Genomic DNA, 25248 nt, shown 5'->3' with positions numbered 1-25248 from the left:
AATTGTCTGTAGTGTGTGAGTGTGTGTGAGATTGTGCCCTGAGATGGGTTGGCACTGGGATAGGGATATCCCCTAGGAGAGGCTCCAGGCTCCATGTGACCAGGGGTACAGAAGATAGATGGATGGATCCTCCTTATCCTGGTCAGAGTTGTAGTGGGTATGGAGCCTATTTTGTATAATTTATTTTATTTATTTATTTTTTTTAACACAGAGAATAAGGTGTAGCCATCCTCTCCATGTAAACAAACTATTAAACAACTACAAACTGCTCATGTTATTGCTTCATAATCCACCACTGCACCTTTAAAAGACTGATTTCACACAAAAAAGAAACACCACGAGGCACCATTTATTTATCTATCTATCTGTCTGTCTATCTATCTATCTATCTATTCATTCATTCATTCATTCATTCATTCATTCATTTAAAGGTACATTGTAAGCTAAAAGCACAGCAGACTGCAGAGGAAGCGACTCAGGATACGACACCAAACCCGGAAGCTCGTCACACGGCATGAGTGTGTGTGTGTGTGTGTGTGTGTGTGTGTGTGTGTGTGTGTGTGTGTGTGTGTTGGGGGGGGGGGGGGGGGGGGGGGGGGCGGGGCGGGTAGAGTGAACCCTAGAGCATTTTGATTGGCTGAGAGGACAGAGCAGACGCCCCCGCGGCAGCCAATCAGCGCGCTGGAAAAAGGCCACACAGCGTCATGATTGGTCAGTAGATTTAGCTCTTTAAACATGTGAGCTGCTGCTCCGGGAATGTCGTGTGTGTGTGTGTGTGTGTGTGTGTATAAAATACATGAGTGTGTGTGTGTGAAAGCACTGAAATCGCACTGCTCGTCTGCTTCAGCGCCGTTTACTCAACACACAGGTAGGTGTAAAAGCGGATATAGATTTATTAACTACAGACAAACTCAGATTTTATTTATTTTTATTTATTTATTTTAATTCAAGGGTTTTTTTTTTTAGAAAGGAAACCATAGCAACAGCATTCAGCATCACTGTGTCTGACTCTAATGCTGTATAATCCTGTAAATGTGCTGTGGAGCTGATCAGGGAAGTGTAGCTTAGAATTTACTTTATTATTATTATTATTATTATTATTATTCATTTTATGCTTTTTATTTTAAAAAGCAAACGCAATCCTTTCACATCCAGGGCGATTGCATCATCCTACCTGAGGTTCATTCAGCGTTAATCCTAATCAGTACAGCTGCTCTTATTATTTATAAAGAAATCTAAAGATTATCTGAAATGAAATGAACTTCTCTTAATATCTGTAGCTGCTGCACTGAAGATATTTGATGTATTTATTCTTAACACGGTGTTTAATACAATATACAGTAAATACACAGGAGTTATTATTGTTTACATCCTTGTTTATGTCATTGTATGAGTGGAAATCATAAAATATTAAATACTAAATAATATAATTATGTAGGAATTTGTATATCATTGGATTTAGAGGTATATAATTTATAATTATTGATACATTGCATCCTCAAAAATGAATAAGATTTACATGTAATTCAATTCAAATACTAAATTTAAATAAATTTGTACATTTTTAATAAAATTAGTGGTTGGCACTTTTGCCTCACAGCTCCGGGGTTGGGGTTCGAATCCCGTTTGCATGTTCTCCTCGTGCTTCGGGGGTTTCCTCCAGGTACTCTCGTTTCCTCCCCCAGTCCAAAGACATGCGCTGTAGGCTGATTGGCATCTCTAAATCGTCTGTAGTGTGTGTGTGTGTGTGTGTGTGTGTATTGTGCCCCGAGCCCCCTGGGATAGGCTCCAGGCTCCCCGCAAGCCTGTATAATATAAGCAGTACAGAGAATGGATGGAGAAATGGATGGAATATTACTCATATTAAATAGCTTGAGTGTCTAATAATAATCTAATCTAATAATAATTAGACATATGGTGCAATAATGTACCATATGTTGAACCCAAACCTCCCTTTACTTAAAAATAAAGTGCACTATGTAGGGTGTAGAAGCTGTACTGTGTGTGGTAGAGGCGTTTGGGAGTCGGCCTGGTTTCACCAGACAGTTTTTAGAGCATTAAGGTGACCTTCAGGATGAAGGAACGCTCCAGAATGTACAGTTTTGTGTAGAATACATCATGTTTTATTGTTTCAAAGCGCAAAGAAATATAAAAAAAAACACGCTTTACAGAAAAGAGAAGGAGGATCTTTCATCATTTTTCTCGCCAGTTGATTTTACACTGACACAAATGATCTCAAATGATGAACTAGCAAAGCAGGTTAGTAGCTGCCTGAAGTAAGTTCATTTACATTTTCAGACATAATGGATTGATCCAATAGCCTTAAACTGAATATTACTGTCCAACTTGTGAACGTTAACATTACAAAACTAACAAAGTATTAGTTTATTATTTTTAAAAACCTTTTCGCAGAGGTGCCAACTTTTACGAGTTAGCCGTAGCTTTTACGAATTTTGACCCGTTTCCATGGTGATACAGGAGAACGGCGCTTTTCAGTCCTCAGAACAAACCTGAATTCACTGAAGGGGAAAGGACACAGGACGTGAAAGGCTTCACAAGTTTCACATCTTTATCTAGATGAACTCTGACCTGGGAATTCATGAGCCTCGGCCTTGTGAGCCAATAGAAATCCAACATCATGTGACATTATGACTGCCTGTGATCACCCTAATCGCTGGCAAGGAAAAAAGCGCGATGAAAATTTGAGTGGAGGAAATTAAAATCCGTTACACCACAGCACTGCTGAATTCTGGACTCTGATTGGTCAGAAGCTGTTGATTAGTTTTCTGTAACAGCAGCTCTGACAGTAGCGCAGGTTTATATTCATGTGCTCGCTCTGATACATTATCGTTACTGTATTGTTGATGTGGTGAAGTTTTCTGTATGTAACATTTATGGAAGGAGTCTCCAGTGTCAGTGCTTTGTAACAGTCAGAGGTAAAGCTGTAACTTTAAGTTTTCTCACATCTCCACTGTTGTAAATATTTTAAATCCATGGAAAACATCACATTACATTAATTAGATTTTTACATTAGTAGGCTGGGTTGTTGTTGTTGTTGTTGTTGTTTTGTATGTACTGAGTTTAAGACAGAATTAATTTTAAACTGTTTCAGGTATTTTTTAGCATAGATGAACATAAATGTAGTACAAAAAGTGTTTAATTTAAATGTTAATTACACTGTTAGTTTATTTAGTAAATCAATTTCATTTTAATTAATTAATCAATTAATTGCCAGGATCAAATTAATTTTAAACCTTTTCTTGTATTTTCCATAAGAAATGAATGAAAATGTAAATAAATATAATTTAGAAATAAACAAAAATAATGTGATTATTTGAATTAAAATTCCAATCAAAATTTAGTTAGAAATTAATTAAATTTTAAAAAATAAAATAAAATTTAAAACACATTCATTATTTTAATTATAACTGTAAGCTTTTTTTAAAAAATTATTTTAAGGTATTTAATGTCATAAAATAAACTATATAGTATAATAGAAAACACTGCTAGCTAAACTAATTAGCATTATTTCCTTATTCCTTGAACATGCCACAGTTACAGTTCCTGCAGTTTGCTCCCTGACTTTGACCTCGGTGTTATTAATAGCTGCGTACTCACACTGCTTATGAAGGTGATTCATTTCCAATCATGACTAAAGAAAAGGCCAGAAGCGTCAGTTTCAGCGTAACTTCCTCAATGCCTGTCTTGCATCAGCCACACAGGCGCGACCTGCTGCGACAGCATGATTCAGCGCAGTTAGGGCCGATTACTTTCTGCAGCGTCTCCAGTAAAACCCCAGCGTATGTCAGGATCAACCTGGTATTTAACTCCTGCAGCTGAGTGTATAATCTTCATTTATACAATTATTACAATATTAAAACAAGTACATGTTCTTATTATAATCAACTGTTTACAGCTGTAGTGAAACAGATTTATTAACTGACTTCTTTTGTAGATATGAGCACTCGACATACTTATTACTGACCTGAAACAAAAGCAAAATTAATCAATCCTCTTGTCTGCTCAAACAGGAACACAAAATTTTTATCATTTTTGTGTTTTAAAAATGATGAAAGCACCTTCCACCTTTCTGTATAACATTCTGTAAGGAATAAACCACCCTGTGTTGTGCTGTTAAAGGAAAATAATAAACGACAGAGTGGTGTGATGAAGCGGAGTCACTGTTTCCACCTCCGAGTTGATTATTTTCCTGTAACAGCATGTCCGTTGAGTGTTTTATTCCTCTCACAACACAGCAATTTGCCAACGATTACAACTTTTACTTGTAAAGGGTAAACTTACAATTTAGAAAACTTAAAGTTACAGCTTTATCTCTGACTGTTACAAAGCACTGACACTGGAGACTCATTCCATAAATATTAAATAAACATCTCCTTCACCATATTAATGATTAAACACATTTTTTTAATCTGTTTATGCGGAGCGTCTGCTATAAACGTCCCTGTGAATGCGCCGTTACTATAGAAACGATAACGTATTAGAGCGAGCGCATTAATATAAACCTGCGCTACTGTCAGAGCTGCTGTTGTACAAAACTAATCAACACCTTCTGACCAATCAGAATCCAGAATTCAACAGCTTTGTGATATAAAAGGCTGTTAAAGTTTATTTAAATATTAAAAAACATGTTTTTGAATCAAGTCCTGGAAAATATCAGTCAGTGGAACGGGCTGTGTGTGTGTGTGTGTGTGTGTGTTGTTTTTGGACTGTTCAAAATTTCATCTCATGAATTATGCACCATTTTGCCCTTCATACACAATGCAAAAGGTACATTCCCCTGACCAGTATGACGTGATATGAATCTGATTTTCTGCGACACAGATCAGATTTTCTCAGAGCTGTGTGGACGTGTAAATAAATCAGAATTGTCTAAAGAAGCTTGTAATGTGAGCGCAGCCAAAGATCACACATATGCGTAACTACGGTGCAAATTAACTTAATTTCTTTAGGGTTTTTCTTCTACAGCTGTACCATGCATGTAACCTGTGATACACCTCCATCACCTGCCTCAGGTGTTTTTTTTTTTGTTCTCCACCCACTAGCCAAGCCATGCCTTCAGGTCTGTCTGCCCCCGAGTCGCTCTGTCCTCATGCCGTCAGCAAGACGTATGGAGACGGCAAGCTGGAAGACAAGGACCAAGTGCAGAACGGCGTGGAGGAGGAGAAGAGCGTCATGGAGAGGAACTGGATCCGTCCAGATCTGCCCAGCAGGTGCACGTGGAAGCTCGGGGATCCGAACACGGACTCTCCTCACTTGCACTCGGAGCGGTGAGGAACGGTTTATCAGCTAAATGCCTTTTTCTTCGCTTTAGATGGTGTGTGATGTTATAATAGGGTTTTGTGTCATGGTGAGTGTTGAATGACGAGCAATAAGACAAAGGTTCTCTTTAACAAAATGTCTCTACTTATAGAGATGCAGGAGCTGAAAAGGCACATGTGTAGACTCTCGGGCTTACGCAGAATGCAAGCTAAAGGAACTTAATCTGCTAGACTCTGAGAATTACACTATTATGTTCTACATCCTCCTTCTTTAACTGTGACAGTTATCCTTTAATGAAAAGATTATTGCATTGTAATTTAACTAAGAAAGTCTTTACCTTAGGCTACGTTTACACAACAATGATGTAGTCAAAAACAGAAAAGTTTTTCTTTTGCGTTTTCAAAAAGTTTCACGTATACACGACAAAGTTTTCAAAACGATTCGCATTTACACATATATACGCGATAACGGCCAAAAACGCTGTATTACGTATGCCAGGCCAGTAGTTGGCGCTGTCACCTTGTTAGTAAACAGTACCTGTAGGGAAGTGACGATTAGCTCTTTGTGGGCGGGAGTTCCGTCACTAAAATCACCACACCGACTGTTGCTCTACTCCGCTGTTGGTTGTAATATTGGTGAAGTAAATCCACACTTTGCTGAAGAAGCGTTAGCAAACTCTTGAGCAGTAACAACACTACCATGTTCTCCGCCATTGCTGTGTATGTTTGTTCGCGCTTAATGCCTTTACAATAGACACGTGCTGCGCATGTATACGTACCTAACACGTACTACGCACGCGCATGATGTCACCGTTTTCAAAGATTCCCGTATTGGGTGTTTACATGGAGACGATAACGGCGGCGTTTTCAAAACCTTGCACTTTGAAACCCGTTTTCAAAAATATGCGTTTTCAGTCCCCAAAACGCTGTTGTCGTGTAAACAAACAGGCAAAACTCATGAAAAGTTTCCCATTTTTGGCTGAAAACTTTGTCGTGTAAACGGCCCCTTAAACTGAGTGTAGAAAAGTCTCTTAACACAACATTCGGTAACTTACATTTCAAACATTAGTTATAACATCGACATTTATAAGTTCTACATTTTGTTACTGAATTACTGTACAGTTTTTTTCTCACTCTCTTTTTATTTTTCTATTCTCAATCAACAAAATTCAACAAACTACATCCTCCTTCTTTAACTGTCACAGTTCAAGAAGGAGGATGTAGAACATAATAGTGTTCTGTTGCTTTAAATTCTCAGAGTCTAGCAGATTAAGTTCCTTTAGCTTGCCTTCAGGCGCGAGAGTCTTCACGAGTGCCTTTTCAGCTCCTGCATCTTTATAAGTAAAGAGACATTTTGTTAAAGAGAACCTTTGTCTTATCGCTCGTCATTCAACACTCGCCATGACGTTTCGCAAAGGTGACCTGGACTCTGATTTTGGGAGGAGTTTTTGTTGAATGTTCGGACAGTGGTTTCTTTTCTGTCCCTTGTGGGGTGCAGTGCTCTTTGGCTTCACTTGAAGGGGGCTGTTAGTGTTTGGATTCAGTAGACGCATCCTGAGCAAAGGAGGAACACATACTGTTGTGCTCGAACTGTTGTGTTGGCAGCTCTGAGACAGGAAGGATATGTTTTCAGTTTCGTCTTTACTTTTTTCCTTCTGACAGTAAGAGGTGTGATCTTGGCTTGTTTGACAAGTCCCATCTTGTCATGGCCTTTGGAAGTTGCACGTCTCACGACTTCACCTTGTAAGAGCGGCCCGAGTGCTTTAATGGGCTTGTCATAGGATATCTTTTGACAATGCAGCTTCTTTGAGAGTTGATCCCTGACGTTATTCTTTGAGGCTGGCACAAGAATGGACTTGCTGATTGGTAGAGCACTGCGCACTTCCCTTTCAGCTAGCCCATTGGCTTGTGGATATTCAGGGCTGCTAGTGGTGTATGTGAAATCCCAGGCAGCAGCAAATTCTTTAAACTGTTGGCTTGAAAATTGGGTACCATTGTCTCAAAAGACCACGTGAAGACTCCCATGAACAGAAAAGTGCCTTTTGAGTTTTGTGAACATCGTGCTGGAGGACAAGTGGATCAATTTCGAACCATCATGAATATGAGTCAACTAGCAAGAGGTAATGTTGACCATTCCACTCGAAAATATCTGTAGCCACAGTTGTCCATGGGAGATCTGCACTTTTGAGGATTCAGTCTTAAGTTTTCTTCATGAGCACAATCCAACACTTTTCTCAGATTTTGATGTTCAAGATCTGTTCCATAGCATGCTGAAAAATCTCGCTGGCTGAATTAATGCCAAAAGGCATTCAAAGAAATCTGATTCATCCAAATGGCGTACTGAACGTAGTCAGTAGAGAAGACTTGTGGTCCAGTGAAATCTGCCAAAAGGAGCTCTTGGCATCTAGCACTGAGAATACTGTGAAGTTTGTGCTGCCACTTCTTCTACTGTGGGGTGATGTGGACGTTTCAGGAACTTATTCAGGTCCCTAGGATCAATACACAGTCTTATTTCATCTGTGTTTTTTTTTTGTGAGTGGCCACCATTGATGACACCCAATCAGTTGGCTCTGATACAAGAGTGAGAACGCCTATAGCGACCATTCTTTCCAACTCTGCTTTTACTCTATGTTGCATTGCTGCAGGAATTCTGCGTGGTGGACGAACAACAGGCTGAGCTTCTTTGTCATGTTTCATGGAGTATGTAATGGGAAGTTTCCCCTATTTCATCTTGGAAAAGATCTGCATATTCTGCATTGAGCTGCTGGGCAAAACTTGAGTTTTCTTTTGGACTGACCTGGTGCACTGCGTTATTGAGAGTAATGAGGCCCAATCGAAGACTGTCAGAAAGCCCAAGCAATGGCTGTACTCCTCTTTGCACCACGTAAAACTATAAAGTGTAGATCTGATCATTCAAACGACAAGGTTGCACAGTTGAACCAGCAGTCTGAATCTCCTCTTCACCATAAGCAACAAGCTTGACACCTGAAGATTCTCATCTTGTTTTACCTGAGCAAATGTCTGCAAGGACATGATGTTGCATGAGGCTCCTGTGTCAATTTTCGGTCCGGTTGGCTTTCCATTGATTCGAATTCTGCAAGATGTTATGGTTTTCTTTGACAGTTTTGAGTCAATTCCGACCATGTTTTGATGATTCAGAGCAACTCCATCAAAACAGAATGAGTCTTTGCTGCTATCTGAAGCTTTGGCAACATCAGCTTGGGTTACAGTCTTTTTTATATCTCATGTGCAATGAACTTTCACTGATTTGCAACATTTTTGGAGGTGATTCCATTTGTTGCATGTGTGACATTGCTGGCCATGTGACATTGCTGGCCATATGCAAGACATTTCTCCTTTTTTGCCTCATGATTGCTTCCACAATTTGTGCAGTTATGAATTTGGTTGTGCGGCAAGTTTGTCTACATGTTGTTTGTATTTGAGAGTATGAAACAGTTTTCTTTTTACTGTTTGTTGAACGCTATCCACATTTGCTGAGTTGTGCTTTGGTCCAGCTAGTGTTTTTGTGTGCTGATCTATCGGTTCCTGTATTTGGCATATTTCAATGGCTTTGATCAATGTCAGCTCATTGTCACACAACAAAGTATGCTATACAGTGTCCCTTCTCAGTTAAGTTGATCCCTTATCAGTTTCTCTTGTAAAATTCCAAATGTGCAACTCTGTGCCTGGTTACGTAGGTCACTCACATATACCTCTATTGTCTCATCTGGCTTCTGGGTTCTTGAATTAAATTTGTGTCTCTCCATCATTATGCTTGTGGATTGCAAAGTTCACGGAACATGGGTTTTAGACATTCCAGGTCTTCATGTGATTCAGCCAGGGTGGTTATTCATCGGTTTTCTACCTCACCCATATATGCAGCGGGTGCATAGGCGAATGTTCTTTCACACTCAATGGTTTCTGAGCCAGCAGATTAAGCAGTATGAATGCATTTGTGTGTGGCTCTTTCTCTAAATATGCAGCAGCAATGAATACAACTGGATCAGTTGTGGAAGCCTTCAGCCATATTTCATTGTACAATGAACAATGTGCTCTAAATCTGGCTGTACTCGATGGGAAATGGAAGGGTTTTGTATATCTTTTTCGCCACCTTCAATATTCCGTAGGTAGCATTTCTGACACGATGTCGTGTGACGAGCAAAGGTTCTCTTTGACAAAATGTCTTAGTCTGCTAGACTCTGAGAATTTAAAGCAACAGAGCACTCTTCAAAACACCGTTTAGAGGCTCTTCTAAACACTGTCATCATACCACAAAGTCAGATTTGACAGTAATTTAATATCAATTCAATTCAGTTTTATTTGTATAGTGCTTTTAACAACGGACATTGTCACAAAGCAGCTTTATAGAAATAAATGCACATTCAGGATATAAATTGTAAATGTATGAATTTATCCCTAATGAGCAAGCCAGAGGTGACGGTGTTGAGGAAAAACTCCCTGAGGTGACATGAGTATGAAACATTGAGAGGAACCAGGCTCAAAAGGGAACCCATCCTCATCTGGGTGACACCGGATAGTGTGATTATAAATAAATCTCTTCTATAACTGTGTACTACATGGACGAATAGTGCAATTGTGTAGCCAGTAAATTCATTACAGTTTTCCCATTAAGTCTGTTTTGTTGAACCTATCCACTGTATACTGATGGACACCTGAGTGCAAAACTGCTCGTGGCAACCGCAGCCCCAAAGCCACCACAGCAATCTCAGTCCCAAGCCATCACAGTACAACTGCCCATATGAACCGCAGTCCAAAGCCATCTCCATGGTCCCCAAGCAGCACCATCCCCAGCAATCCCAATGATCTTCAGGCCGTCCATGTGGGGCCACCGCCAGCAGCAGCGAGCGATCTCCAACCAATGAGAACTCCAACCAGAAGTAGGGCATCAAGATGGATCAGGCAGGTCCGGAGAGCAGAAGGGCTCAGTATCTCAGGAGTACTATGTGTAGCTCGATGGAGAGAGAGAGAGAGAGAGAGAGAGGGAGAGATTGTTAGTTATGCTTTTTGTCTCATAATAGTTAAGGACAATGTACTTTGTGTGCAGAGTGCAAGCAGGGACTCCGGCAAGACTAGCTATGACAGCATAACTAAAAGGGAGAGCCAGAAGCTAACACAGACATGAGGGCACCCTGGGACATAAGGCAGCCAGCCACTCCACCATCAACAAACCTGAGTGAACGCAGAGAGTGGGGGCATGACAGCATCCAAACATCCCAGATATATATCCCAAATATGTTTTCAGCCTAGACTTAAACACTGTGACTGTGTCTGAGTCCTGAACACTAATTAGAAGTCTGTTCCATAACTGTAGGGCTTCGTAAAAGAAAGCTCCAGAAGGCTATAGCCTTCACTATTTGAGGTACCAACAAATAGCCTGCACCTTTTGATCAAAATAGGCGTGGCGGATCATAAAAGACTAAAAGTTCGCTCAGGAACTATACTATAACCATTATAGGCACTATAAACAGAGTGCTTTCAGGTTTCTCAGCAGGTGCTTCACTGAGGAGAGCAAACCTGTTAGACACGTGAAGCGGAGAGGAGTGGTGCTCCCGTGGGCGAGCCTTAGTGTTAGCTTTGGCTTTGCGATTATGCCGCTGAGTCATCACCCATTTGCCCCGTTGTTAGGGCTCTAATGCCGGAGTTGGTATCTATCTCCGCCTAAGGCATCCAGACTTTCTCCTAAAGAATCTACACTGCTCTCACTCTCCTAATCCTCTCTGGAGTCTGGACGCGCAACTCTAATGCTGCAATCTTCTAAATCAGAGAGCTAGCTAATAAAAACCTATCACGAATAAAGCTAACGATGGAGGAAGAATGACTAAACAGTGAGACAGGAACAGACTCCGTGTTCAACACTGGAATTTCTTATCACTTCTTCTGAATTCTCCATTCTGATTGTTCAGAAGAAGTTGATTCATTTTCTTTCATACCACGGTTCCGGCTGTTTATATTAATGCGCTCGTTCTAATATGTTATTGTTTCTATAGTAACAGCTCTTTCACAGGGACTTGTACAGTAAACGCTCTGCATAAATGCTTTAAAAATCACGTATAATCGTTGATCTGGACTTTTTGCAATAGAGGGCTGATGTTTGCTATGGCAGAATGAATTTTAAGTTGTCCTCAACTCACGTGTGTCACGGTACCACAGCGATCAGCTACACTACTGTTAGAGCTGCTGTTATAGGAAATTAATCAACATCTCCTGACCAATCAGAAAGGAGAAGTCAGCAGGTATTATAAGCATATATAAGCACCATTCAGCAGGAAGTGTGAAAAGGATTGTAGTGTGTTAACTAAAATACAGGGTTTAGTACTGTATAAACCAGGATGTATTCCCTACTCACACTCGGCGTTCCTGGGATAGGCTCCGGATCCTCCGCGAGACTGACTGGGATAAAGCGCTTACTGAAAGTGAGTGAGTGATTGCTGTATAGATGATATAACATGCTCTCTTTCCCTGCAGGACGAAGGCTCCCGGCATTCTGCCCAACATCCTGAGACACATCGGAGACACGCCGCTGGTCCGCATCAACAAGATTCCCAAAATGTTCGGGGTGAAGTGTGAGATCTGTGAGTATGAGCGCTATAGCAGTGAGTTTGCAGTTTTACAGGAATGTTTACTAACCACTGAACTCTACATAGTGCTTTCCCTCCTGTAACACACTCAGTACAGTTCACAAACAGATGACTTGTTAGTCATCATGCTGAACTTTGTGGTTTAGAGAGCTATTGTTATGATTATGGGTCTCCACAATGTACACATGTTCATCACGCCAAACTTTCCATGCGTACTGCATACACCTCATAACGCCTAACCCATGTGCAATCAGTAGTAGGTCACATGACCGTTTCTACTGGAAGTGCCCCTGTATAGGACACATACCTAAACTCACAGAGTGTCCTACAGTGGACACTGAGGAAACTGAAAAGGTTACAGCAGTGAAAATGTTCCTGAGTCCCTAAAAATGTTCCTAAAGAAGCATTCCTGAAAAGGTCCCTTCAATGCAAACTCCCCCAAGTTCTCTGCAGTAGAAGAAGTTCCTAAGTTTCCGGAATGTTTCCCGAGGTGAAAATGTTTGAGTTCCTTAAACTTTTCTTAAAGGAATATTTTCCCATGTTCGTTAAAAGTTGCCTGACATCAAAACTTTTCCAAATTACAAGACCTAAGACCTAAGGTTCCTAAGGTTCTTGCAGTGAAAACTTTCCCAAGTCTTCCAAAAAGGTTCCTTTGGTGAAAACGTTCCTGAGTTTCCGAAAAGTTTCCTGAGGTGAAAATTTTTCCAATTTACTGAAAAATATTCCTGCAATGAAAACATTCCCAAATTACCAAAAAGGTTCCTTCATTGAATATTCTTTTCAAATATAATTCAAATTTAAATTCTTTTATATGAACATAGGAACATGTGGAAATGGTTCAGATATCTTGGACAAATCAGTATAAGCAGATTACATGTCCAGGCTTCTCATTCTGACCTCTTATTGACCTTTCACACTGACTTTCACAAAACAGCAGTTTTTATTTGCTTCACGGTGGTGTAACTCTAGCGCACGTTTCCGAATCCTGCGCTTTAGCCTTCACACAAGTGTTCTTTCACTGTGACTGAGGACCTCTTTGTGTATTAATCTGACCCTCTATCTCCTGCGTTCGTGACTTCTCTGACTTCTGGACTCACTTCGGAAATTCGAATCGCATTTGGCCCAGCCTGTGTTCACAGGAATCTAAAGCTGGCCTTATCCCTGAGGAGTGAGTCGGATTTAGGGGGTTGGAAAATTTAATTCTCAAGTTCATTAGTGTGTTTAAAGTAGCTGTGACCCTTTATGTGGTGCATTCGCTGTTTTTTTGTTATTGAATTGTATTGTCCTATAAGGGTTTGGTCAGGACAGTTAAACAGGTCAGACAGGCTGCACAAGCAGATTAACAAACATTCAGTATCACATAAACTAGACTGAACCGGAAGGTGTGTTTAATATCTTTTCAATCCTTATCTGATGACTTAAAATACTCTGAATGTGTCATTTTTATTAATCAGAGCACTGTTGGATTCCAGCTACTGGTTGGTCAGAAGGTTTTGATTGATTTTCTATAACAGCAGCTCTTACAGGAGTTTATACTAATGCCCTTGTTCTAACACCTTATCGTTTCTATAGTAACAGCTCATTCACTGGGACTTGTACTGCAGACACTTTACGTAAACGATTTTAAACACGTGTATAATCACTGATATGGTGAAGTTTTCTGTAAGGACACATTTAGCTAAGATTTATGGAAGGAGTCTCCAGTGTCAGCGCTTTGTAAAGCTGTAAATTGAAGTTTTCTGACATCTTCAGCACAGAGGAGTTTACGCTTTTTTCCGGTTTCTCGGTAACATGAGAAGCTGCGTATTTTTTCTTTATAGCTGCTATAACGTAAGTGACAACAGGAACTAACTTGCGTCTCTGATGTTCCGCAACATTAAATGTAACTAAAAACGGAGAAAAGTATGACGTGTCGTTATTCAATTAATAAAGATTACTCTCCTCTCATGTTTTTTTCTTAATTGAAAGCGTTGAAATTGATCTGTTAGTCACGATTATGGCTTAATTGGTGTGTGTGTGTGTGTGTGTGTGTGGTGTGTGTGTGTGTTTGCAGTGGGTAAGTGTGAGTTCTTTAACGCTGGAGGCAGTGTGAAGGATCGCATCGCCATTCGTATGGTGGAGGACGCGGAGAGAGACGGCATCCTCAAACCCGGAGACACCATCATCGAGCCCACCTCTGGAAACACAGGTGTGTGTGTGTGTGTGTGAGGTACAGGAATGTCACGGGGCAAAAAAAACACTCTGGAACTTTTACTTTATCTTTTACTCCTGAATTTAGCGTTTGTTCGTCCCTGATTTGATTAAATTAATGTATATTTTTGGTTTGGTTTTTGTTTCATGCCTACAGACACTAGACACGTGCACACAGCTGTCTCACTTGTAGGCTATAACATACTGGTCTTTTGTAGCTACACCTTGACCAAACAGGTCACTTTGTAGGTGTATAATTATTTACCGTCGTCCATCTTTTGCTCTGCACAAAGTATTGGCACCCATGTACGCCACACATCAATGTAAAGGGACCACCACTGATCAGATTATTATTTAGCACAGATGTTGGGTGGAGGTCCTTGGTTGGTGGACTGACTCTGAGACTAACACTACAGATAGAAAAATTGATGAGCTTTTGTGGTGTTTTCACACCGAATACTAAGATGAATTCTGGGCTTATTTGGGGACGGGGCTCAGAATTATAGGTTTATTTTATTTCACATGGAAGAATTCCTTCTGAACCGTGGCTTGGTTGCGCAATTCCATGCATCACTTTTGTACACAGGTTCACAAAATGGTAGGAGCAAGGATCATCAGTTTGCTGTTTTCTATCAGTTCCAGTGCTTTTAGGATGCAAGGCATAACGTTATGCAGAAATACCTGCAAATGTGCCATGCGTTTTTCACAATGATGATCTCAGCAGTCCCGTGAAGTCTGGTTTTATAGCTCACTCTTATATATCACTGAACGACCCTTTCCCTGCCATCACCACAACTGAAGCAGGAAGTGAAATCAATCACATTACTCAGAGCAAATACAACGGATTCGGACCACACCGTGGTTCTGTCGAAGTGAGCCCCAGACCAACATTTTTAAGAGAAACATTTGGCTCGAAAACAGCATTCTCACGTCACCAAACGTACCGGAGAAAAGCAAGTGTGAAAACCACCTTAGTCTTTAACTGAACTAAAGTGACCTTCAAGTGTAGATTCCGATCGTATCAGGTAAAATAAAGCAATAAATAAATGTGTTCTTACTCTTTCTGTGTGTGTGTGTGTGTGTGTTCTCAGGTATCGGCCTGGCCCTGGTTGCAGCAGTAAAAGGTTATCGCTGCATCATTGTCATGCCTGAGAAAATGAGCATGGAGAAGGTGATTATGTTTCACGCACTTAAAAATAAAATGTGTTTTGGAGCTTTGAAGAAACAGAGAGCTCCAACTCTCACTGAAAAATCTGATCTAGTGTTGAACAAGTGTTATTGCATCAGAGTATAAACCAGCCTATCAGGTTTCGGTATGCAAATGAAGAACATTGGTTTATCAGGGTAGGGGCGGGGCGTGTGAAGTTTTCTAATTTGCATATTCATCATTATCTGGATTTCTTAATGATGGTTAAAATGTTGTGGTTCTTGGAAATGTAATGAATTTGAAGTGATGTAAAGGTTACAGACAGCTGTGCACGTGTATACAGTGTGTTGTTAATGTATGACTCAGGTGGACGTGCTGCGCGCTCTTGGCGCCGAGATCGTCCGGACCCCGACCGCCGCCCGTTTTGACTCTCCGGAGTCTCATGTGGGCGTGGCCTGGCGCCTGAAGAACGAGATCCCCAACTCCCACATTCTGGATCAGTACCGCAACGCTAGCAACCCGCTAGCTCACTACGACAACACAGCCGAGGAGATCCTGGAGCAGTGCGATGGTAACTCGTACATACAGAATCACGTCTGGTTGTGAAGGTGTGTGTGTGGCGTTTCGGGTGTCATGACGTCCTGGCTGTGTGTCTGCAGGTAAAATAGACATGCTGGTGGCGGGAGCTGGAACAGGCGGGACCATCACCGGCATCGCACGCAAGCTGAAGGAGAAATGCCCGAACATCAAGGTAGAGCTCAGATCTGTCCATCACAGCTCACCTGTATTACACTCTCTAATTAATCCTTTTCTTAGATTCCATCATTCGTTCATTCCATACTTCATTTTTCTTCTTCTTTTTGTTCTTTGATTCATTCCTGCATTCATCTCACTTATCATTTCTTTTCTGACTATATCCTTCTTTCTTCAGTGACTTTATTCTTTCCTATGATTTTTGTTCTTTCTTTTATTCTTTATTTGATTCTTTCATTTTTTTAATTCATTCTATTTTATTGTTTATTCTTTAATTCTTGCTATGTTCTTTGGTTCATTTCTTTCTTTCTTCCTGTTTGTGTGTGTGTGTTAGATTATTGCTGTGGACCCTGAAGGCTCGACCCTAGCAGAGCCAGAGGAGCTCAATAAGACAGATAAGACGCAGTATGAGGTGGAGGGAATAGGATATGACTTCATCCCCACCGTACTGGACAGATCTGTGAGTGGCGACTGTGATTTGCGTCATTGCTGTGTCATTATGTCTATTATGTCTATTAGTAGTGTAGTGCGATAACTGTTAATGACAGCGTTAACTGCGTAATCATGTGATGACTGATTGTCAGGTGGTTGACGGTTGGTGCAAGACCAACGACGAGGAGTCCCTCAACATGTCACGTATGCTCATCCGACAGGAAGGATTACTGTGTGGTACGTTCCCTAAACGCTCTCAGGAAATCGGTGATGATACCAGGACCTCGAAATATTTACTAATTCTTTGGCATAGAGAGTTAACAGGAAAAAATCACAGTTACACATCCACTCATAGCTTTGTAGTTTAGCAGTAACCCAGTATGTTGTTTTTTTTGTTGTTGTTGTTGTTAATTTGTTTGGATTATACACAACTCCACAAAGCTTTAGTTTTTTTATTTATTTGCCGTACAGTTTTCATCGTGGCAGTTGCAGTTAGTTATCATAAAAATCACAGACTCACAGCTTTCAAACAAAACCTTTTGACCAGTCGTATGTTTTGTTATTCAGTTCCTACACCAATCATAATTCTGGTCAACTGTTTTCTAAGAAAATTATATAAAACACCACTTATTTATTTGAAATGTGGGCATTTTTATTGACTCATACCAAGGTATCCAAAATGGATAAAAATAGACAGATATCTGACCATCTGAAGGTTTCCTGTTTCTCAGCAGTATAAAAATGGAGACTAGATGCTAGAATAGATGGTATTGTTGATGGTCAGGGCTTGTGTTGCAGCATCATGAATTCCAGTACCAGGATATTTAGTCTAAAACCTGGTTGCTTCTACCATGAGGTTAAAGTTTGGCTTGAATATGGATCTTACAAGATAAAGACAGAAAAACAAACCTCCAAAATCATCACAGAAATCTTTGCAGTTTTGTAACAATCATCTCATTCTCTGGAATTGAGTTAAACCTGTAAATCTTTCAATTAAAAATAGCTTCCAAAATTGTAAGAAAAGCTTATAACCGTGCTTTCGTCTTATCCTGTCATATACGGCCTCTCAGTACATGTGCATAGAGATGTTACAAGGTAAATTAAAGCTTGGAAGGAAGTAGCGGAGATCAGCTGTGCGTCTAGTGACGGTATGTAGCTAGTACAGTTATCTCGCTTTGCTAATCTAATCTGCAAACGAAGCTCGTATGAAGCCGAAAACATACCGCGTAAATCAAACAACCAATTTTCACACTGCGTTATTTAATGTGTGTTTAACTAGTTAGTTAAGTAGTTTAACTAGTTAGTCAGTTTCTCATCAGAACTGAAAAAAAATAATAATTGGATAGGCCACGCCCACAACAGTAAGCAACACGACTGAATTGTTGCCTGCTAGTCAGCGTAGGGAGAGTCGCTCTAGAGGGAGGTGACACTAGGTAATAAGTGGGAGGGGTGCCAATACTTTGACACAAAACAAATTACTACCTAAAAATTTTTTATCCTTTAAAAATAGTGTTAAAATAAAACCGTTTCATCTTGAAATATCATACATTTAATATGTTAGTTTTTAATACATGAAGGATGCCAATAATTTTGGAGTTGGATGTATACAGTAGGATATAGATGGATATAGATTAATGTATGTTATGTATGAATGTGTGTGTGTGTGTGTGTGTGTGTAGGTGGTAGCTCGGGAGCAGCCATGACTGCAGCAATGAAGATGGCGAAGGAGTTGAAGGAAGATCAGCGCTGTGTGGTCGTCCTGCCCGACTCGCTGCGTAACTACATGTGAGCGTCTGCTGACATGAATTCTGCATTCTGATTGGTCAGGAGATGTTGATTAGTTTTCTAGAACAGCAGCTCTGACAGTAGCGCAGGTTTATATTAATGCGCTCGTTCTAATACGTTAACGTTTCTATAGCAACAGCTCATTAACAGTGACTTGTACAGCTTATAATAAACAGATTAAGGAACATGTGATTGTTGATATGGTGAAGTTTTCTGTACAGAGGAGTTTATGTAACATTTATGGAAGGAGTCTCCAGTGTCAGGGGTAAAGCTGGATCTTTAAGCTCCAGCGTTTTCAGCACAGAGGAGTTTACGCTTTTTTCCGGTTTTCTCAGTAATGTGACAAACTGCGCTTTTTTTTTTTTTTGAGAAGCTGATGTAACATAATCAGTTCAGGAAATAACTTATTTTGTGGACAATTCACAACATTAAAAGTAACTGTAAATGGATAAAAATTACATCATTCGTTAATTAATAAAAAAAAATGTAACCGTTGGCAAATTGCTGTGGAATAAGAGGCAGAAATCACTTCAGGACATGCTGTTATAGGAAACTAATCAGCTTCAGGGTGGTAACAGTGACTCCGCTTCAGCACTGCACTCCATCGTTGATTATTTTACTGTAACAGCACAACACACAGTGTTTTATTCTTTATAGCATTAACAACAGTGCTTTATAATTCCCTTCACAGGTCCAAATTCCTCAGTGACAAGTGGATGTGTGAAAAAGGCTTTCTGAGAGAGGAGGACCTGATGATCAACAAACCATGGTGAGCCTCACACACACACACACACACACACACACACACACAGGTTCAGAATGAAAATTTAACATATAGGGATAGACAAATGTATCAAGAATAAAATATTGCAACAATTTCCAACCTTCTCATTATGTATTTATTGTGATACACTGTTTTTTGTGTTGTTTTTTTTTATTATTGAAATGTGACCTTAAAATTTACATCCCACTGCTTACTGTTCGTTTACACAGAAACATCTGTCCCTAATTTGATCACCGGACACGCTACAATAAACACCAGATTTATTAAGCAAACACTTGTTTCATGCAGCGTTCAGCTGCTTCAGCGCTGACGTCTCTGGTGATCGCGCTGATGATCGCCGCGTGGCTCTGCACGTTAATGTATCATGGTAGCACAGTGAAACAGAGAAACACTACTCATGCGCGAACCTGCTGATGAACTGTGGCTGATTTTAAAACACTCGCCTTGATTTACACTAAAGTAAAGGCTCATGGGTTGCCAGGTTTTAAAAACAGCACAAAACATCTTGAAACTATGTCAAAATTTTTATAAGCGTAGTTAAAGATAAGCACATTTTTCTCATTGTTCTATCAGTGGTGCACACGCATTCCTTATTTGCAGTGTCTGCGTTATACGGGTATACAACCCTGATTGTTTTGCCTTTCTTTGGCTACACTAGCCCGACCTTCACACTGCCTTACTGCCTTCACACTGCCTTCACACTGCTCCAAAATAAAACCATATTGATACCATATTTCTGTACAAACAAAACAAATATGATAATCACCTGACTTTTTTTTTAATCCCAGACCCGATGTACGTCTCTAGTCTCACAAACATTTCTGGCAACGCTTCTAAAAAAAAATAAATACTCCTATATATATCTCCTATTCGTATCTATATTTGTATCTGTTTAGAAAACACTATCTGTAAGAATGTATTCATTTCCAGTTGGGAATGTAAGGAATGTCGTCTCATCTAGTTGGCGTATCTGATGTCTCTTTTCCTCTCTTCGGTGCAGGTGGTGGCATTTGACTCTACAGGAGCTAGAACTCTCTGCCCCTCTAACAGTTCTGCCATCTGTTAGCATTAAAAACACCATCAAGATCCTGAAGGACAAGGCGTTCGACCAGGCTCCGGTAGTCAACGAGGCCGGGTACGTCCAAATGAGCAACGTGTACACTAAAGCATGTTTACAATGTGCACTGACATATTCACTTACAGCTGCGAAGAGTACAACCTGAAACTGAAATGGTCTTAATCAGGATTATATATCTTGAATGGTAGCACCATGTTGAGCGTTACACTTGTCCACTTGGTTGTTTCTCTAATCCCCTTTTTTACCCGTTCACTGATATTGGCTGGACGGTCTCCTCTAGTCGTGGTTGTTCTGTATTTTTTTCCATTTCTTAATAATGAATTTAGTGTTGTTCCATGAGATATTCAAAGTTTAGGATATTTTTTATAACCAAATCCTGATTCGCACATTTCCAGAACTGTTCCTGGATTGTTTTGATAGCTTCTTATGGTCTTCATGATGCAAACAAACTCTGGATTCCTACAGGAACGGGGTTATCGTTCCTGGGATCATGTGATTCTGCACACAGCTCGACTCAACTATTCAACTATTTATGTGACTTCTGATGGCACCAGAATTAATTCAGCGGTTCACAAACTATATTGGCTTTCAACATGATCCTACCACCACCATGTTTCACAGTGGAGACTGTTTTCTGGATGATGAGCAGTGCTAGGCACTTTTACACTATTTATTTGCACTTCATTTTAAGAACTATATTGTCTTTCAACATGATGCTACCAACGCCATGCTTCACAGTGGGGATGTTTTCAAAGTAATGAACAGCCTGGGACACTTTTACTTTTTTTAATCATTGTTAATAAATTTGCAAACTATAATGACTTTCAGCATGATGCTACCACCACCATGCTTCACTGTGTGGCTGGTGTTATCAGAATAATGAGCAGTGCCGGGAACTTTTATTCTTTTCATTTGTATATTGATGTTCTACATGATGGTACCACCACCACCATGCTTCACATTGGAGACTGTCTTCTCAGGGTAATGAGTGGTTTTGGACACTTTCTTATTTGTAAATAAGTTTGAGAACCATATTGGCTTTCAACGTGATGCTGCCGCCACCATGCTTCACAGGGTGGATGACATTCTCAGGGTTATGAGCAGTGTTGGATACTTTAATGTTTTTTTTATTATTATTTGCAAATAATTTTGCTACTTATATTGATTTTTCCTGCCACTTTTTTTTATCATTGGCTATTTTTTGTATATTCATGACATATTATCCCAATTAGGTCTATTTCAGTTTCAGATTGAAACACAAAAAGTTCAAGGGGTGAATACTAAATATATGACTGAGGGTACTTGAGGTGAACTCGAGCCCATAAGGTAAACAGAACCTGACCTGCCAGTATCGAGTTCCCCACAAACACTCGCCAGTGAACACACACTGCTGCACTGTCACACACGCTGTCTGCTGTGGAGCTAACTAGGAAACGTGAATTTCAGAAAAGGATTGTAGAGATGTTTACTTTACATAAATAAATAAATCCCTTGTGTATGTTTATGTGTGTGTGTGTGTGTGTGTGTGTGTGTAGAGTGATCGTGGGCACCGTCACACTGGGTAACATGCTGTCCTCTGTACTCGCCGGGAAGGTCAGTGCATCTGACCCCGTCGTCAAAGTCCTGTATAAGCAGTTTAAAGAGGTAAGAACAATACACCCACCCACACACACACACACACACACACACATACGCTTCATGAAAACAGTCAACCTGCTCGATTGCCGCTCGAGATAAGTTCCTCATAAATACGTGGGCAGGATTTGACACACCCACTGTTAGATAATTGTGCAGGCTGACGTGTCCATGCTCACCTCTGTGTACACACACACACACACACACACACACAGGCTGTAATTGCATACCATACTCAAACCCACACGCCACAGTGGTTGTAAACATATATCACGCACACACACACAGCTATAAACAGTAGCTATACACATACATACTCACATACTGTACACACACACACACACACACACACACACACACACACACACACACACACACACACACATGCACCACATTAGGACGTCAATTTTGGGGTGAAAATCAATTTTTACTCTGATGAGGGGGAGAAAAAAACATGTTATTTGATTTACAACTACCAGAGCAGCTTTTGATTTTGTAACTGAGCTGCCTTTAGCTTGGTCAGTTCTAACATTTTGTGCACTATATGACGGGAAAAAAGTAAAAATCCAAGTTTTCAATAATTTAACATTTGTTCCTCGAGACATGCGAACAATGTTAGAACAATAGCGTTATTAAGCATCAGTTTAGAAACTACCGGATTAGTGAGATTAAACCACGAGTTTCATCAAGTCCTGCTTGACATCATTAAATTAAAGAATAAAAATTATCTAATGTAATAAAATGTTCTTCAAAATTCACTTAAAAGGCAAACGTTAGAGCATAAGTTTTAATTTCATTAAAGATATTCCTTTGAAAACAAATAAAAAATGTGAAAATATTTATTATTTTCAAGTAATCATTTACCGAGCAAGACGTAATGGAATTTTAAAACTTAAAGTGATTTTGAGTTTCTTGTGTCAAAATACTTGTTTTTATCATGTTGTATATAACGCTCTCTTTTACAAAATTAACATACACACAGACACACACCACCAGATATAATCTCCCCCCCACACACACACACACACACACACACATTCAACTTCAGGTCAGATGGATATCAGCCAGAACACGACAAGTACAAACTTCACAAAGACTTGTGTGTGTGTGTGTGTGTGTGTGTGTGTGTGTGTGTGTAGGTTCGTCTCACTGATAACCTGGGTAAGCTCTCCAGGATCCTGGAGATGGACCACTTCGCCCTGGTGGTGCACGAACAGATCCAGTGTAAGTGAACTTTATTTAATTTTCTCCGTATTCCAGGTTCAGCCACTGAAACCTCACAGCGACTTCTGTTTTAACGTCGTCTGACAAAGTTTGCTAACGTTCTCTCTATTTTCGCCATGATTAAAGTATTGGCACCCTTGGCTTTATCTGGGTTGCTTTATTTCTCTTTTTTTTCCCATCTATAAACCTAAGCAACTTCATTTCAAAGCATCCATTATTCCTTGATGGCTGGAAGACTGGAAGCTACTGTGTGGTTTAAGCGCTGGTTAAAGCGAAAGTGCATCTTTTGTTTGTGAGATGTGACTGACTGATAAACGAGTAAAAACTATGGTTTTGCTTTCTCTCTGTCAATCTTGCTCTTTCTATCTCTCTCACCCACATTTTCTGTTTTGCTCTTTCTGTTTTGCAATCTCTATCCTTGTTTCTTTATATAACTCTCTCTCTCACTCTTTCTGTCTGTTTTTCGCTCTCTGTCTCTCTCACTATGTGTCTGTCTCATCCCCTCTCTGTATCTGTCTCTCTCTCTGTCTCTCTTTCCTCTCTGTCTGTCTCTCATTCTGTCTGTTTTGCTTTCTCTGCCTCTCTGTTTCACTGTCTGTCTGTCTCTGTCTGTCTCTCTGTGCATCTCTCTCTCTCTCTCTCTCTCTTTCCTCTCTGTCTGTCTTTCTCTCTCTCTCTCTCTTTCCTCTCTGTCTGTCTCTCTTTCTGTCTGTTTTGCTTTCCCTGCCTCTCTGTTTCACTCTCTCTCTCTCTCTCTCTGTCTCTCTGTGCATCTCTCTCTCTCTCTCTCTCTCTCTCTCTCTCTCTCTCTCTCTCTCTCTCTCTCTCGCTCTCTGTAGACCTGACAAAAGTCAAAACATTGCTTTATTTGCATGACAAATATTCCCATTTGTATTCCTGAAGCTTGGATACGGACTTTGGGTACAAGTTAGAAAATAACTACAGAAATAATTAAATAAACAAACAAACGTACATAATTCAACAATACAGTCAAAAAGTCTCTCTCCCTCCCTCTCTCTCTCTCTTTCTCTCTCTCTCTCTTTCTCTCTCTCTCTCTCTCTCTCTCTCTCTGTAGACCTGACAGACGGTTCGTCTGCTCTGAAGAAGATGGTGTTTGGGATCGTCACAGCCATCGACTTGCTGAATTTTGTGACCACTCGTGAGAGGAGAGAGCGCACACTGTCCGAGTGCTCGCTCCCTGATGACCTGTAGCTGACACACACACACACACACACACACACACACACACACACACACTCTGAAACACTGACGCAATTTGACATGCATATGCAGCAGTGAGTGTTACAGCTTTATATATTTTTAATGGGTTTCTTTTTGTTTCTAATGCAAGTGCACATATTTCCGAGCTTAAAGCTGCAGTCTGTAATGGTTAAACATGTTTCTACACCTGATCGTAATAATCATACACTTTTAAAGATACCTTACACACTGGGAGTCGCACTGTTGCTATGCAGTGGCGCTCTCTGATCTCGTCACATCAGGCTTCTGTTCACATTATTCTGGCCCAGAAATAAGGTCCACCCCCAGCCAGACTGGTGCAGCTCAGCTCCGCCTCTTTTTCCCTTAAAAGGTAACGAGGTGTGGTGTTGATTTGTCAGTGTTACACACTGCTCCTTTAATGATTGCACAGTTATTAGAAATCCACTCCAGAGTGTATTACTGTTTCCTGTCAAACGCCGAGTGCATCATGACGACTCGCTGATGTCATCGGTGCACTTTAAACTCGCGATGTAATAAAGATTGAACTGCTGTATATCATTACTTTACTCATTATCATTTTTCTTTTTGAGATATGTATATAGTTGAATTGATACAGAGGCATGCCTTAGTATAACTTTTAAATGAATGCTGCTGCTTTCTGGCTCATTTGGCATTCTGTATAAGGCTCGACTGCCACCTTGTGGCCACATGGGATCACTGCAGAAAAGCCAAAGAATAAAAATGGTACAAAAATCTGATGTATTCCTGGAGGACTGTGAATGATTATTGATGCTTTGGCCTTGTCTACAGAATATTTGATAGTTTTACTGGTTTTTCTTCTTCTTCTTCTTCATCTTTCACTTGTTGGTTTATTGTAAATTAAAACTGTGTGGAAGATTTGGATGTAAATAAGAGAGGGTGTGAAGCACGAGGTCATCAGATTCATGCTGTAAATCTTGTTGTCCAAAACCTCATAAAGCTGAATGTTATAACCTCCACGTCTTTTCTTTTAGACTTTTTTTTTTTTTACTTTATTTGATTTGTTTCTTTTCATGGAGGAATTTATAAATGCTGAATTGAATTTGTTCTTATTTTAAATAAAGTTGTTTTTTTCTTTAGGA

The 25248-nt window shown here is 40.1% G+C and overlaps 1 protein-coding gene across 1 annotated transcript; it reads left to right on the top strand.

The window, feature by feature from the left end:
* The first annotated feature begins 724 nt into the window (after window positions 1–724).
* Window positions 725–25248, top strand: LOC113546747 (cystathionine beta-synthase-like protein). Its single transcript, XM_053233972.1, has 15 exons — window positions 725–868; window positions 5064–5288; window positions 11766–11872; window positions 13932–14066; window positions 15160–15239; window positions 15582–15786; window positions 15875–15966; window positions 16303–16428; window positions 16553–16637; window positions 18080–18185; window positions 18877–18954; window positions 19970–20104; window positions 21583–21691; window positions 22822–22906; window positions 23982–25248. Exons 2-15 carry the CDS (start codon window positions 5071–5073, stop codon window positions 24116–24118), a joined length of 1698 nt encoding a protein of 565 aa, XP_053089947.1. The 5' UTR covers window positions 725–868; window positions 5064–5070; the 3' UTR covers window positions 24119–25248.

Source organism: Pangasianodon hypophthalmus, chromosome 5, assembly GCF_027358585.1.
Source record: "Pangasianodon hypophthalmus isolate fPanHyp1 chromosome 5, fPanHyp1.pri, whole genome shotgun sequence".
NCBI classification, from domain to species: Eukaryota; Metazoa; Chordata; class Actinopteri; order Siluriformes; family Pangasiidae; genus Pangasianodon; species Pangasianodon hypophthalmus.
Note: the sequence above shows the minus strand (reverse complement) of the source record. Positions and strands in the feature narration are given on the sequence as shown.

Coding starts and splice junctions, on each gene's coding strand:
- LOC113546747 (XM_053233972.1), top strand. CDS start 5,071: ATGCCTTCAGGTCTGTCTGCCCCCGAGTCGCTCTGTCCTCATGCCGTC. Junction 16,638..18,079: donor ACAGGAAGGATTACTGTGTG/GTACGTTCCCTA, acceptor GTGTGTGTGTAG/GTGGTAGCTCGGGAGCAGCC. Junction 20,105..21,582: donor CCGGTAGTCAACGAGGCCGG/GTACGTCCAAAT, acceptor GTGTGTGTGTAG/AGTGATCGTGGGCACCGTCA.